This window comes from Cervus elaphus, chromosome 5, assembly GCF_910594005.1.
Source record: "Cervus elaphus chromosome 5, mCerEla1.1, whole genome shotgun sequence".
Taxonomy (NCBI): domain Eukaryota; kingdom Metazoa; phylum Chordata; class Mammalia; order Artiodactyla; family Cervidae; genus Cervus; species Cervus elaphus.
The window spans coordinates 8866698-8882768 of NC_057819.1; the positions used below are offsets into that span (position 1 = coordinate 8866698).

At 45.0% G+C, this 16071-nt stretch overlaps 1 protein-coding gene across 2 annotated transcripts in view; it reads left to right on the forward strand.

Moving 5' to 3' along the window:
- USP30 (ubiquitin specific peptidase 30) overlaps nucleotides 1–16071 on the forward strand; it is a 23309-nt gene continuing 7238 nt past the window's right edge. For both annotated transcript variants that reach the window (XR_006341010.1, XM_043901546.1), the window contains exons 1-8: nucleotides 1–229; nucleotides 2145–2254; nucleotides 3559–3741; nucleotides 9541–9644; nucleotides 11498–11596; nucleotides 12207–12249; nucleotides 13439–13533; nucleotides 15652–15711. Coding sequence is in view for 1 of the 2 variants with exons in the window: in XM_043901546.1 (XP_043757481.1) it covers nucleotides 147–229; nucleotides 2145–2254; nucleotides 3559–3741; nucleotides 9541–9644; nucleotides 11498–11596; nucleotides 12207–12249; nucleotides 13439–13533; nucleotides 15652–15711 (777 nt within the window). In the remaining variant the exon portion in view is untranslated. The remainder of the gene's footprint in view (nucleotides 230–2144; nucleotides 2255–3558; nucleotides 3742–9540; nucleotides 9645–11497; nucleotides 11597–12206; nucleotides 12250–13438; nucleotides 13534–15651; nucleotides 15712–16071) is intronic.

The following is a 16071-nucleotide window of genomic DNA, read 5'->3' on the forward strand; positions in this document are numbered from 1 at the left end:
CTTCTGGCAGCCCGTCCTTCGGTCTACCCTCCCCGCAGGAGCTGGGACTTTGGCCACGGGTTCCGCCGCCTCGGGAGCCCTCGGAGCCCTGGGTCCGGCCGCGGCGACAGCGGCGGGGGCGGCAACTCGCCTCCCGCGCAGCCGCGATGCTGAGCTCCCGGGCCTCGGCGGCGATGACCGCGGCCGACAGGGCCATCCAGCGCTTCCTGCGGACCGGGGCGGCCGTCAGGTGAGCTCTGGGGGGCGGGGCGGCCGGGGAGTCCGGGGCTGGTGCGCCTGTGGAGGCCCTTTCACTCTCCAGGCAGGGTCCCCGGGGCCGGAGTGGGCAATCCGGAGACGTCTGCGTCGACAGGGCTGGAGGCCCAGGCCCAGGCCCTGGGGCGGGGGTGGGCCTCCGGGGCCTCAAGGCAACGCCGATTCTGTCCGCATTCCCCAGTTCTGCTGGGCCCCCGATTTTATCAGTGCCCCCTCCACCCCCGTCCTTCCACCTGTCAGTGTCGCCAGAACTTCAAGGGAGACTCAGGCTTGTCAAGGCCCCGAATTCCGTCAGTGGCCTCTCGGCGCCTCGGAGGGCTTCCTGGACTCCCTCATCCTATCAGGATACCCCCAATTATTCTGGGCTCCCAGTTATGTCAGTTCCTGGCCATCTAGGTTTCTCCAGCCTTGCCCAGCTCCCCAAACCTGCCATGATTCTCACAACCCTGTTCGAGGACCCCGAGCTTTCTAGTGTCCCCCCACCCCATGTTGTCAGCACCCCTCTTCCTGTAACCCCTCCCCCCTAGTTTTGCCGGGGATCCCTTAGTCTGTAGGAGTCCCTAGTCTTATTAGTGACTCCTTATCTTGCAAGGGCTCCTAAATCAATCAGGACCCCTTAACCTGATAAGGCTCCCAGTCTTGTTAAGATCCCCCATTCCTGCCGGGACCCCCAATAGTATGAGTCCCCAGTCCTGTCGGGGTCCCTGTCTTCCTTCTCTTGTCTGCCCTCCTCCCACGGGCTGCAGCTTCAGAGCTGAGCACTGTGGCTACCCTCAGCCCCCACTTCCTGCATAGGTTCATACATATATTGTTTGCCTTATTTAGTGGAAATACATAATTGTGTTGGAAGACAGTGTTTTAAACTGCTGGTGAAATTTCTTTATTTGTAGTAAAGGAATAACTTCAGTGTTGAAGTCAAGCTTCAAATGAAGAAATATTTAATATTTAATAAATATTTAGAAGATCTTTATATGATTGTGTAAGGATCTATTTATACATCTATTTATACTTTATACATCTATCTTTATATTGTTGTATAAAGATCTCCCCCCACTTAATAACCTAAAAGATAAATCCATTTCTGTATTTCTCCAATCATTCAGTAAATACTATCAAGAACCTACTGTGTGATCTAAACACTTGGAAGCACTTGGAATATGTTAATGTGTAAAACAAAGATCCCTGTCCATGGGGACTTTGCATTTTAATTGAGGGAGACTGAAAATAAACGTGGTGAATCAGTGAATGTTATGTTAGAAGGTGGAGAGCGCTGTGGTGAAAAGAAAAAGTAGAACTGGGTAAAATGTCATGAGAGCAGGTTCTAACAGTTTGTTAGATGTGAGAGGGAGAGACGTTCCTGGCTGCCCCGTGGTTAAGACTGCGCTTCTGCTGCAGGGGGCACAGGTTCAATCCCTGCTTGTGGAACTGAGAGCCCCCATGCCACATGGCAAGGCAAAAAAATAAAAAATAATTTTTAAAAAAGGAAGGGGGAGAGGGAATGAGCCAAGCAGTGGGACCTGGGGGAAGAGCATCTCAGGCAGAGAGGGCAGCCTTGCAGAGGCCCTGGGGTAGGAGCATGGCTTTGGCTGGGGTGGTGGCCAGTATGGCGGTAGAATGAGAGACAGAGCAAGAGGAAAGCCCTGGACCCTCCTCTCCAGTGAGCTGGGGCTTGGGGAGGTAGTGCTCTGACTTAGGTTTTAAATCCTGATATCTGTGTGTGCAGATTTTCAAGACATATCCTATACTGTATATTACTTTAATTTGAAAGCTAGGTATTTGGCAGGCCAGTGGGTTATTTTGATGAAATGTTATATCTGTGTACCTGTTCCTATATATACACGTATTGTATTTGTTATGAGGAAAGACAGTCAACTAATTTTCTTTTTTAGATATAAAGTCATGAAGAACTGGGGTGTTATAGGTGGAATTGCCGCTGCTCTTGCAGCAGGAATCTATGTTATTTGGGGTCCCATTACAGAAAGAAAGAAGCGTAGAAAAGGTAAGAATGAAGCCTTTGCATCATGGCCTGTAGATTCGACCCAAACCTTCAATTGTTCAAAAACATTACCAAAGGGGGAGGACATGTATGGTTCTCTTGTGTCTTCAATTTTGTCAACAGTATTTGCTTTTAAGCAGAAGTTAATTTTAGTGACTCATTATTTTATATCCTGTAGTAAAAAGATTTATATTTCACCCCCACTAAGGATATGAGTTTGAGACATGCTTCGTAGTGAGAAATTTCAAGTGGCTTAATTGTCTCAGTGTCCTCATTATTATGGCCATTGTGTTTTTCAGCTGTCCAGCTGCCTAATTGTGTGATGCCTTTGTGCTTTCACCGAATGGCCGCTAGTCACTAGTAAATAGTCACTAGTAAATATTTCAAATTCATTTCTTCATTAACAAAAAAATCTATTTTCTTATTTTTAAAAAAGCCCCCTTTTGTCAATGTTGCGCTACTTATATTGATTAAAATTCAGCCAAAATAAATACATAAAAGGGACAGATGTAACAAAATGTTGGTAATTTTTTTAAAATTTATTTTTAATTAGAGGATAATTGCTTTACAATGTTATGTTGATTTCTGACATACATCAACATAAATCAGCCATCGATATACACATGTCCCCTCCCTCTTGAACCTCTCTTCCACCTCCCACCCCATCCTGGATCATTGTTCAATCTGGGGACGGTTGTTATTGGGGTTTGTTAGGTATCTGCTCTTCTTTTGTGGATGTTTGAGAACTTTCATAATAAAAATTTTGTTTTTGTTGTTTTCAATTTCAGCAGAAGAGGGAAGTATGTCAGATCTTGTTAATCTCTTTGCAGAAAGACTGATCAGAATGGCAGGAGCGGTGTCTTTCCCACTGATAATAAGAACAAAATCATTGTCCTGGGGGAGCAAGAACAAAACGATTGTTTTCTTCTGTTGTGAGAAACATTGCTTTCTTAACAAAGGAGAGAGAGAGAGTGAGGGAGAGAAAGAGAAAGAGAGGTTACTAAGTGTTTCTGTACATTTAATGTAAGCCAGGCTGTGCCAGACACTCTGGTGCTCTGGTGAGTTTCACGAGTCCCACGTGGCCAGGACCTGCCCTTCTGCAGCCTAAGATCTCCTGAAGGAGCATTATTAGGGCCAGGCCTCAGCTGGGACGGAACGCTCGGCCCCCTGGTCTCTGCGGATGAGGGCTTTCTGAAACTGGGGTTTCCAGTCCAAGGCCACGGTGTAGGAACTCTGGGGCCCGGATGAGAGAGGAACAAAGAGCCAGTCTAGTGTGATGTGCTGTTCTCCTCTCCCCCCTCACTTAGGGCTTGTGCCTGGCCTTGTCAACTTGGGGAACACCTGCTTCATGAACTCCCTGCTGCAGGGCCTGTCTGCCTGCCCCACCTTCATCAAGTGGCTGGAAGAGTTCACCACCCAGTACACTGGGGGTCACAAGGAGCCTCCCCAACACCAGTACTTATCGTTGACGCTGTTGCACCTCCTGAAAGGTACTGAATTGGAAATGGAAAGGGGATTGTGTGTATTTTCTTTCTTTTTTTTTTGATTGTGTGTGTTTGCAAAGCAGCAGCCCAGAGGGCAGGCAAAGGGTTAATAGCCTTCCTGTAGAAAAAAAAATCACATAGATTCTTATGAAAAAAGCACTAAGGGCCCAATAGATAACACTCAGGCTATGTTGTTGTTTTATTTTTTTAATCAAAATGTAATCATTTATTTTAAAAATTGTTAGTTTAGTAACAGCTGTTTAAGGAGGGAAAAAAACCAACTGCCATTTAAGCATTTAGATTGTAAGGAGTACTCTGGTTTCAAAAACATCAAAGTTTAAAAAAAAGTATCTTATCCAAGGAAATGAGGTAATTCACAAAAGCACTAATACAAATTGTATTTAAGTAGAGACAGGATATATCTGGGCTTCCCTTGTGGCTCAGACCACAGAGAATCTGCCTGCAATGCAGGAGACCCGGGTTTGATCCCTGGGTTGGAAAGATCCCCTGTAGGAGGGCATGGCAATCCACTCCAGTATTCTTGCCTGGAGAACCCTACAGAATTCTTGCCTGGAGAATCCTATGGAGAGAAGCCTGGTGGGCTACGGTCCAGTCCTTGGGGTCCCAAAAGAGTTGGACATGACTCAGCAACTAACACATAGGATGTATCCAACAAACAAAACAAGCAAAATACTGAAATATTCACTGTGTCCACCATCAAAGAGATATTAATAGCATAATAGTGAAGTACCACTTTTTGGCCTGTTAGCAAAGATTGAGAAGCAAATCTACAATCCTGAGCTGCCGCTGGGTGACACGTTCATACATGCTGGTGGTGTCACTTGGGACAGCCTTGGGGGAAGGCGGTTTGGAACCACGTAGTAATAGCTTGCAAAACACCCAGGGCCATTTGACCTAGTAATTCAATGGACTGTGATCTACACTAGCTGGGAGTGGAGTTTGTTCCCAGGGCAGGCACGCTTGGGAATGGCCCAGTACTAGCCCTGAGGTTGGAAAGCCATGGTGTACGTGGGCTTGGTAAAGGTTTTAAGAGGCCACCAGTCTAACTTCATTTAAAAAAATATTGGAGTCTAACTGCTTTACAGCGTTGTACTCGTTTCTGCTGTACAACAGCATGAGTCAGCCACAGGCACACAGGTGTCTCCTCACTCCTGCTTCCCACCCCCCACTCTCCATTCCGCCCTCCTAGGTCATCACAGAGCACTAGTCCACTGGTCCATTCTCAACAGCTGCGTCTCTCTTCCTGCCCTGCAGGTAGCTGCATCAGTACCATTTCTCTAGATTCCATAATAGTGAATAGTGAAGTCGCTCAGTCGTGTCCGACTCTTTGTGACCCGGTGGACTGTAGCCCACCAGGCTCCTTCTTCCGTGGGATTCTCCAGGCAAGAATACTGGAGTGGGTTGCCATTTGCTTCTCCAGGAGATCTTCCTGGCCCAGGGATCGAACCCAGGTCTCCCACATTGCAGGCAGATGCTTTAACCTCTGAGCTACCAGGGGAGATACCCATTATAATAGATATATGTTAATATACAGTATTTGTTTTTCTCTGTCTTCACTCTGTATGACCAAGGCTCTAGGTTCATCCACCTCACTACAAGTGACTCAATTCCGTTCCTTCTTATGGCTCAGTAATATTCCATTGTATATATGTGTCACAACTTCTTTATCCATTCATCTCTCGATGGACATCTAAGTTGCTTCCTCTCATTTTATTTTTAACCACTTTTTTTTCTCACTGTAGAACTGGTTTTTCCTCCTGTAGCATCTGTACACCCCTACAGGCAGACACCAAAACCTGCAGATGCTCAAGCCTCTCACATGAAATGTAGTATTTGTGTATAACCTGTGCACATCCTCCCATCAACTTTCAGTCATCTCTACATTACATATAATACCTGATACGATGTAAATAGTTGCCAGTGCCTGGAAGATTCAAGTTTTGCTTTGGGGGATTCTGGAATTTTTTTCCCTGAGTATTTTCAATCTTTGGTTGGTGGAATCTGAGGATATGGAACCAGTGGGTATGGATGGCCAACTGTATGAGCAAAGACTTCCAACACCTTGTTGTAATGGGGGTTAGGGGGGCAAGGGAAGAATGTGGTTATCCCGCAGTAGGGTGATTAGGCCAGCAATGGAATGTTATACAGCCGTTAAGAACCATCTTTCTGAAGTTTAATTTGGGAGGAGGCATTGGCTATCCTATTAAATTTAAAAGAGCAGGATACAAAATACAGTATAATTTGATTTCAGAAAAGCGAAAATGACCTCAGATAAAGGGTGGATAGACAAAGGCCAAAACGTTAACCATGGATATTTTGGTGTGGTACAGGTGACAATTTAAAAAGATGGGAAAAAACCTACTAAAACTTTCAATAATGATTGTGTATTATTTCCATAGTCAGAAAAAAAAAATTGGATTTTGAAAACACTTAGCTGAATATTGCTTAACCTGAGGTATGATCTCACCTTGACCAGAAACCTTTATGAAAAGCAAGTTCTGCTCTTCTACATAAGAGGCAACTTGAAACTCTTTTCTTTTACTGACCTGTTTAAAAAAAAAAAAAACGAACCATCCCAAAGACTGTGTGAAAAGCTGACATGTCTACACGAGTGTCATAACGCAGGGTAGGTGTTGTTGGGTTAGGTGGTGTCTTCCCGCCATATACTCCCTTCTCTGCTTCTGCCTCTCAGTATCTTTTATTTTGGTTTTTAGAAATAATTTTTAATTCCGTAAGTAATGCCTGAATAGATTCTCCTTGTGAGAAGTTAAAGCATTACAGAGAGGCCTGAAGTTCTCTTTACAACTATCCCAGCCCTGCTCCCCTCCTTCCTTCCCGAAAGCAAAAGATAAGTGTAACCTTCCAGACCATGTCTGTGCATTTAACTGCATTTCTACATACCCACAGAAATGATATATGGTTTTCTTTGTTTTTTCATGACCAGATAACCTGATGTGCATTAGAGAGACAGCCGTTACATACACATACTTCTCCCTCATTCACTGTTTTTTTTCTTTTCCTGAATTTACTGGTCTCATGTATTTTGTCTTCTGTGACTTACTAGCTCATATCCTTGGCCCATTTAAAAAATTGTGGTAAAATATTCATAACTTAAAATTTACCATGTTAAGCATTTTCAAGTAAACAGTTCTGTAAGTATGGGCAACCATGACCACTCTTCATCTCTAGAACATTTTCATCTTCCGTGTCAAAACTCTATATCCATTAAACAGTTAACTCCCTGTTTTCTACTACCCCCAGACCCTGGTAACCGCTATTCTGCTTTCTGTCTCTGTGAGTTTGACTGCGTAGCTTATTTAAGTGGAATCACACAATGTATCTGTCGTTTTGTATCCGGTTTATTTCACTTAGCATCGTGTCCGTGAGGTTTATCCACACTGAAGCGTGTGTCTGAGTGTCATTCCTACAGGCTGAGTGTGAACGGCTTTCTAGTGTGTGTGTGTGCATGTGTGCATTGTATACAGACCACAGTTTGTTCACCCGCTCACGGGTCAGTGGGCGTTCAGGTTGTTCCCACCTTCTGGCCATTGTGAGCAGTGCTGCTGTGGACATTGGTGGACTTATTTATCGGTTCAAGCCCCTGCTTTTGATTTTGGGGGGTTATGTACCTAGACGTGGACTCGCTGGATCAGATGGGAATTCTGTTTAATACTTTGAGGAGTCACCACACCGCTTTCCACAGCAGCTGTAGTCTTTTACCTTCCCTTTGCACAGATGTTCCAGTTCTCCACATCCTCACCAGCACTTGTTATTATCTGTCTTTCTGATAACAGCCACCTCAATAGGTGTGAAAGTGATGTCTCATTGTGGCCTTGATTTGCATTTCCCTAATCATAAGTCACGTTGAGCATCTTCTCATGTGTTTATTGAATTTTATATATATATATATATATATATTTTTTTTTAATGTCTATTCTAATCTTTCATCCATTTCTGAAATCAGTTTTCTGTGTTTTTGTTGTTGAGTTTTAGGAGTTTTTTTTTTTAATATGTGTTGAATCTTAACCCCTTATCACATGTGTGGTTTGCAAAACCTCATGCACCTTTCCAGCTACACCATGTCCCACCTCTACTTAGCTGTTAGCTTCCGGCGCCTTGTCTAGATAAACTGGCTGTAGTGACCCTCCTTGTACATGGCCGTCAAGCACACAGTCACATGTTTCCGCGGGTAGATCCTGAGAAAGTCAGGTTGCTGGATTGTAAGATAGGAAAATGAGGAGACCTTGCCACGCTGCCCCACAGTGTTGTAGGCAAGATTGGGCTGAAGGGGACATTCAAATGTTCTTTGGGAGGGAAAAAGCTAACAGAGGGCTGCCTGGGGCTATGGGAGGGAGAAGGAAGGAATAACACCTCTTTGGACGGGTACCCTTCTGGAGGGTCAAGGTCTGACCCCAGGGTTTGTTGCACCGGTAACTGACTACCAGCTGCCAGGGCTGCCACTTCTCCTCAGGTCACCACCCAGGGCACCAACCATGATTCGACAGAGGTGGGGGTGGCAGTGATCAGGGCTTCCCGGGTCAGAGCCATCTCGCCGGTTCGCTGACTGCAAATCACAGAGAAGAAACACTGGCTTAATTTATCTGGAGAGTCAATAAACTCCCAGAAACTGCACTGAGAGGCAGTCTCCTCCTGTATTTTTATCTCCTTTATCTCATGGCAGTGCTGATTCAGTGTGATATATTGGTCCTTAATAATATGCTCAGGGAAGAGGGTGGTCAGGATCAGGAATTGATAAACTTTGGCCGTGGAGCCAAATTTCTGTACCACCTGTTTTTGTGAATAAAATTTTACTGAAACACAGCCATGTCCATTTGTTTACATGTTATTGATATAATATTGCATATGTATATCTATGTAATATATACTGTCACACATCATCTGTATAATATTACATATCTGTATAATATTACATACTATCTATCTATCACCTGTGACTGCTTTTTGCTTTACAGTGGCAGGGTTGAGTAGTTGCTACAGAGACCTGCACAGCCTAAAGTGTTTATTTACTAGCTGACCTTTTACAGAAAAAGTTTGCCAACCCCTGATGCAGATTTAATTGCAGTATAAATTCATAAGCTCATCAGACTTTTATGTGTATCTGTTAGGCTTGATTCTACTCAGATTGAATTCCCTGGTTGTCCAGGGGTTAGGCCTCGGTGCGTTCCCTGCTGAAGGCCGGGTTCAATATCTAGTCTAGAAGCTAAGACCCCAAAAGCCATGTGGCGCGACCAAAAACAACAACAAAAAGAAAAAAGAAAAGTAAACCATTCAGAGGACTCTTTCAGGTTGCCTCACAGTGCTTGATGCTTTGTAGTAATAGTCAGAAACTCAAATGCAGACAAGGCCTGATGGTCCCGGGAGAGAGTCCTGTAGAGAAGGGGTTAGGCAGAAAGTGTAGGGCTGGACCAGATGGATGTTTAAGGGATGTTTAAGTCCCTCCAAGGTGAGAGTTAAAATCATTTTATTCAACATGAATCTTGTAACAGTATGTTTCTGTTGATGATAGTAATTCAAATATCTGAAAGTCAATTACTAAATGCTGCATCCGCGTGAAAATTTCATTCATTCAGCAAACTCCAGGTGTCTACCAGCATCCTAAGCACTGGGTTAGGCTACAAGGAAGAATAACAAAAGAGATACAATTCCAGGGTGAATTTTCTAGTCCTTCCATTTTTAATTAGCTTTGACACATCTTTCTGCACAGGTTTTCTTGGTTAGTTGTGTTGGTTCACTTAATAACAGTGTTGCCTATTTTGATTCCAGCTTTATCCTGCCAAGAAGTCATTGACGAAGAGGTCTTGGATGCAAGCTGCTTGTTGGACGTCTTAAGAATGTACCGATGGCAGATCTCTTCATTTGAAGAGCAGGTGAACACGACATTCAAAACAGGTTTCCTCGGAGACGCCTTCTCATTCGTGAGCTGGGGCCTGAGCCCCAGAAACGGCAGCTCCTGCTGCAGCAGGAGGAATAAATGCCGGCACTGACCTCGCAGTTAGCTGCCAGGCCTGCGTGGACGTTCCCGTGACGTTCCAGACAGCCTGAGTGTCCTGAGACCAGGTTGTGATTGGGGACAGGGAAGGTTCACAGGACAGGGCGTAGGCACACTGTTACCAGGGAGGGGAAATCTTTTTAGTTTTCAAGTGAGTTTGCACTTCAGTGGCTGACGGGGACACGTGAGGCCTTCAGAGAAAGGTGAGTGGCTCTACCTTAGAGGCTCAGAGGTTCAGGTGTGGCTCTTCTTTAGAGTATACCTTCATTTTTTTTAAAAAAAACAAGTCTTTCTTCAGAGGCTGGCTGTCATATGCAGCCCCAGGGCCTTCCTCCAGCCACTCCTTCCAGACTGTAGCCTCACTGTCCTCTTTGGTACCAGCCACCCTCCTCCCCTACCCCAGAGGACAATGCTGGGGCTGAGAGAGTGAAGTTCTAGGGACCAAAGGTTTCGCCTCCTTGGGTGTACACTTCCGGCGGTACCTTCTCCTGTCTACTAACATTCCAGGCTGGCCCTGGCCAGCTTTGTGTTGGCCACTTCCGCCTCCACAGTTCATCCCCTGGACCAGAGCCTTTGGGCTCCCCAAACTGTGGGGCTGAAGTGAGAGGCATTTAAAAACTCAGAAAAGTGAGGTGGGAAGGCTTTCTCACTCCCCTTTTCTTTAAAGATGGTCTCCGTTTCCACTTTAATCGGAAGCCATGTGTGTGTTACTTTTTAAACACGATGTCGAGAGTATCTATTTTCTCATGATGCTTCTTGACTAATCCATTACTTGTTGAAATATTTTTCCATTTAGAAACTACTTTTGTAATCCTCCTCTGGTAACTGGAATTATTTAGCTACAATTCACATTTCTCTAAACTGAGAGAACGACTGGGGTTTAGTCCTTCAGGACATCAGATACCTGTCGGCTGAAAAGAAAAAAAATGTACAACCTTAAAGCCAAGAATCAGGTTTTATTTGACTGGCATACTGAAGGCAGGACTTAAGCAGGGAGACAGCCTCTCAGATAGCTCTGGGGGCTTCTCCGAAGAGGTAAGGGAGGAGCCAGGATATATCAAATGTTTGCAGAAAAACCCGGTAGTCAGAACATCAAAAGAGTACTGTTAATGAAAGAAAAACCGGACTTCCCAAGTTAATGAATTAAGCACTTTTCTGCAGAAGGGAAGATGTACATGTCTGGGCTCATTGAAGTCATTACTTGGATACTCACCTTAGCTATCTCGGGCCCATATCCTGCTCTTCTCCATCCTGAATCCCCTCAGGGTGCACATTTGGGGGAGACTGCAGGGCTGGTGGTCTGGTGGCCACACCATTCTTTGTTCACTGATGTGACAGGTGACATTCTTTGTCCACATTCCCTGCTCTTCTGTCATGGACCCACTTGGGTCCCAGTTGCTCCTGGGGAGTGTTTCCAGGGTCTGACGCTTAGCCGTGTGGCGCTGTGGTGTGCGTGGGGAGAGAAAGTGCTCCTGTCTGTGGTTCCCTTCCTCTCTGAGCACATCAGAGCATCTGGCATGGGACCTGGTCCACACCTTCACTGTTGGTGCTCGGGTCAGCCAGCCACTTTTATAACTGTTTCCATTGAACGCACTGGGCCTTGAGAAGCTGGAAAGCAAACTCTACCCCAGCTTAGCCATAGAAGGTCTGCCTGGCAGTGCACACAGCGGGTGGTTCTGACACGGCCCGGCCTCTCCAGCCATTCTGAAGAACGCTCTGCCCTCTTGACAGGACGCCCACGAGTTATTCCATGTGATCACCTCGTCACTGGAGGATGAGCGGGACCGCCAGCCCCGGGTCACACATCTGTTTGATGTGCATTCCCTGGAGGTAAACCGTTAAAACGCTCTTAGAACATCCGATGTGGTCTGGGCACATCGAACAGGTGCAGGGGACACAAGCGTGATTTTCCTACAACTTTAAACTCAAAAGTAAGATTTGATCAAAAGCCAGTAGTGGGAGTGAGGCTGGGGGAGGGTCTGAAGTGTCACAGTTGGCAGTCAGTGACTGTGGTTAGCAGTGTTGAGGTTCTTGAAAGCAATCCTTTGCTGCGATTTGCATTGGCCTTGAGAGGAAAGAGTGTATCCCCCCCCCACCCCCCACCCCGCCATTTAATACAGGAGAGCAAGGAGCCACAGAATGCTCAATGAATCTCATTTCCCTGGCACATTGTAAATGTTAGGGAGTTGATAAAAGTTAACTAATCAAAGGAGGGGGCGCAGGTATTCCAGAGAGAGAAGGTGTTCAATTGCATTTGGTGAAGGAATAGGTACAGAAATCAGTCAGCATAGCTAAGGCTGCTTTTAGGAAGCTTACTTTGAAGCTGATTTTTGAACAGTGCAGTCAGCACAGAAACGAGCGATTTAAGAGGGGATTGAGGCTGGGTGGCCAGAGGGAGAGCAGTAGGGTTCTCAGCCTCTTTCTCTTTCTTCCCCTGCAGCAGACAGAAGTAACTCCCAGACAGATCACCTGCCGCACCAGAGGTAGTCGTTTTCCCTTGAGCTGTAATGTGTGAGATGTGTGCCTTTTCGATAGGGCAGTAATTTGCTTTATGTTTTCTAAAAAGAATGTTTTTTTCTGGTGACATCCATCCCGACTTGGAGTGTGTGCATTTGAGAGGAACTTGTGTTTCGGAAACCGCTCTAAACTGTCCCCCGAGTGAGCATCTCTAGTGTTCCATCACAGCTGAGTTCTGCTCAGTTTCTGCTTAATGGACCTGTTTCTACCTCAAACGGTGTTCTCTCTCTACCTTCTTGAATTGGTCCTGTAACTTAATAAGCTGAAGATGCCATGTCCTCAGCATTTCCATTGTGGCCAGCTGTTCCTACAGATGATCCCAGGCCTCCCTAGAAGGAAATCATTGTTTTCTTAAGAAAATGACACATCAGTTCCTTTGCACACTGGTAGCAATGAGAACAGTTATCTCTTGGGTCCCTGCTGTGTGCCAGGCACCATAATACCTCACACAAGCCTGCCAGCTGCTCTCTGAAGGTGGTGGTGTGGGGCATGCGCTTAGTTGCTCAGTCACAAGGCTGCTCCATCCATGGGATTTTTCAGGCAAGACTGCTGGGGTGGTTGCCAATTCCTTCTCCAGGAAATCTTCCCAATCCAGGGATTGAACCCATGCCTCCTGTGTTGCAGACGGATCCTTCACCTGCTGAGCCATCAGGGAAGCCCCAGGTGTGGGGCATAGCGGTATCATAATTATCCCCATTTCCAGAAAACTGAGGCTTATAAGCATGAAGTCTGGCTCTGGGCCCCATGACTAAAGAAGCAGAGCCAGGACCAGCCCAGGCCGGCCTGTCCTCCAGCCCGAGGCTCTAACTGGCTCACCACACTGCTCTGTTTGTTCCACTAACCCCATCCTATCCCCCCAAACCCCGTTCTTTAGAACCTGCTTATTCTGATGTTTTCAGAAGTCTTTTTTTTTTCTGCCTTTGTTTTCTTTTGGCCTTGCCTCATGGCATGCAGGATCTTAGTTCCCTGACCAGGGATCAAGTCCAATCTCCATGCAGTGAAAGCCTGGAGTCTTAACCAATAGACTGCCTGGGAAGTCCAGAAACTTTTTTTTCTAAAGAGGGTGTTTGTACCACGTACTAAGAAGGAGAGTGAATTTTGAGGTTGGTGCCAAAGGGCTAGAGGTGGCCTATCCAAAGGTGTTCTGTGTTTCAGGGTCACCGCATCCCACATCCAACCACTGGAAGTCTCAGCATCCTTTTCACGGAAGACTCACGAGTAACATGGTCTGCAAACACTGTGAGCACCAGGTAAACACACTACCAATGCCTGATATTTTCTGGCCAGGTTTTATTTAAGATCCATGAAGGAACCAGAGTGTGCGGACTGACATTAGTGTCTGGCTTTTGTGATTTTCTGGGCTCTCTGTGCTTAGTCAACTGACTGCCCACGTTTGGTGAGCGCTGACATGCAGTTGACTCTCAGATGGCATCTTCTGTACCAGGAGCAGCAGACCCGTTGTGGACTGGCAGGGTTTTGAGTCCTAAGGTTGGATCTATACTCGTGGTGAACACAGCAGATTCCCGGGCTGGTTTTTTTTCGTTTAGTTTTGGTGTGTGTGTGTGTGTGTGTGTTTTGTTTCTGAGATTTTAAAATGTTATTATGCAAAATTTTGAACATGATGCAAAAACAGAATTGTACCCCTGTCACCTCAGTCAATTTTAGAATATTTATATCATCTCCCCCGCCACACACACGAAGAAACCAACCCTGTACACATGAGCTTCCTTTCTTATTTCTCCTCACACTGTCAGTCCTAGGAAACCACTGATCTACTTTCTGTCTTTATAGATTTGTCTGTTTGGGACATTTCATGTAAATGGAATCATAGAATGTATGGTGCCCTGAGACTCGCTTCTTTTACTCAGCATGATGTTTTCAGGGTTCTTCCATGTTGTAGCCTATACCAGTGCTTTATTCCTGTTTATTACCAAGTAATATTCTACTGTATGACTGGACCACATTTTGTTTATCTAGTCATCAGTTGTTGGGCATCTGAATTGTTTCTACTTTTCAGCTCTTATGTATAATGCTGCTTTGAATAGTTATGTGCACATTTTTGTGGGAACATGTTTTTATCTCTGTTTAGTATTTCCCTAGGAGTAGAATTGCTAGCTCATATGGTAACTCTAAGTTTAACCTCTTGAGAGACTGCCAGACTATTTTTCCACTTCCACCAGCAGTGAATGAAGTTTCAAATTTTTCTACTTCCTCACCAACACTTATTATCTAAGTTTTTATTTATAGCTATTCTCTAGTGTGCAACATGGTGTCTCATTTTTTTTTTTTCTCTCTCATTGTGGTTTTAATTGGCCTTACCATGAGAACTGGGGCTTCCCATGTCTCCTGCCAGTGTGGGAGACGTAAGAGACACTGGTTTGATCCCTGGGTTGAGAAAATCCCCTGGAGGAGGGCATGGCAACCCACTCCAGTGTTCTTGCCTAGAGAATCCCATGGACAGAGGAGCCCGGCAGGCTACAGTCCATGGGGTCACAAAGAGTTGGACATGACTGAGTGACTAATGATGTTGAATCTTTTTTTTAATAAGTTCTGTATTGATTTTATTATTTATTATTTTATTTATAAATAAATAAAATTAGTTTATTTTTGGCTGTGCTGGGTCTTCAGCCAGCAGGGACTGTTCTTTGTTGCATATGCAGGCTTCTCATTGCGGTGGCCTCTCTCGGTGCAGAACATGGGCTCCGGAGCATTGACTGTGTGGTTGTGGTACCCGGGGTTAGTTGCTCTATGGCATGTGGGTTCTTCCTGGACCACGGATTGAACTCCTGTGTCCTGCATTGGCAGGCGAATTCTTAACCACTGGGCCACCAGGGAAGTCCCCAAAGCAGGAACTCTTATTCAATGTATTTTGTCATCTGTTTTTTTTGGGGGGGGGAGGGGGCTGCCAATTAGTCATAAAACATGCACATCTTTCTGTGTAATCATGTATACTTCTACTGCAGTATTTTAAATATAGTATTCCATTCTATGTGGACCTGATATAATTTACTTTATTATTCCCTAGAAGTTTCACCCATTCACGTTTTACTGTTTTAAGTGGTGCTGTGATAACTACATCCTTGTAGTTAGGTTGTCCATGGTTATTTCCTTAGGATAATATCCCCATTTTGCTGAGTCAGGTATGTTATTGTACAGTTTTTCCAAGCTGTCCTTTAGTATTATTGTAGTTCTTAAGTTTACAAAGTTGTTTTTAATAGACTTTGCTTCTCGGTAAGTACATTATGTTTGACTGTGTTACTGTTGGGCTTGTAAATATGAAACTGTTTTTATAGGCATATATCTTCCCACTTACAAAACTTTGAATTGAATCTAAGTCCTTTCTGTATTTCCTGAAATTTATGTTTCAGAGTCCCGTTCGATTTGATACCTTCGACAGTCTTTCACTCAGTATTCCAGCTGCCACTTGGGTATGTACCGATCTCTGGTTTATTTCGAGTCTGTTTCAGAGACATCTGAATCTGAAAGGGCTTTGAGGCATCTTGTGTAACTCAGGTACTACACATGACTCAGACACATAGTTGGTTGAACCTGTGTTAGTTTTAATCTGTGGTTACCATGACCTGTCTGGGGGAAGAAGAAGGTGGTTTCTCTCTTGCTGCATAAGTTTTGGCTTTTTCAAATACATATACACATACCTCTCAAGTTCAAAGATGCGTAAAACAGCATGGAAGCACATACTTTTCTGCAGTTTTGGGTCCTCATACCCTTGAATCCGTCCAGAATAACAAATCTAGGATGCTCTGAGCTCCCCATTTTGTTTGGGAAAC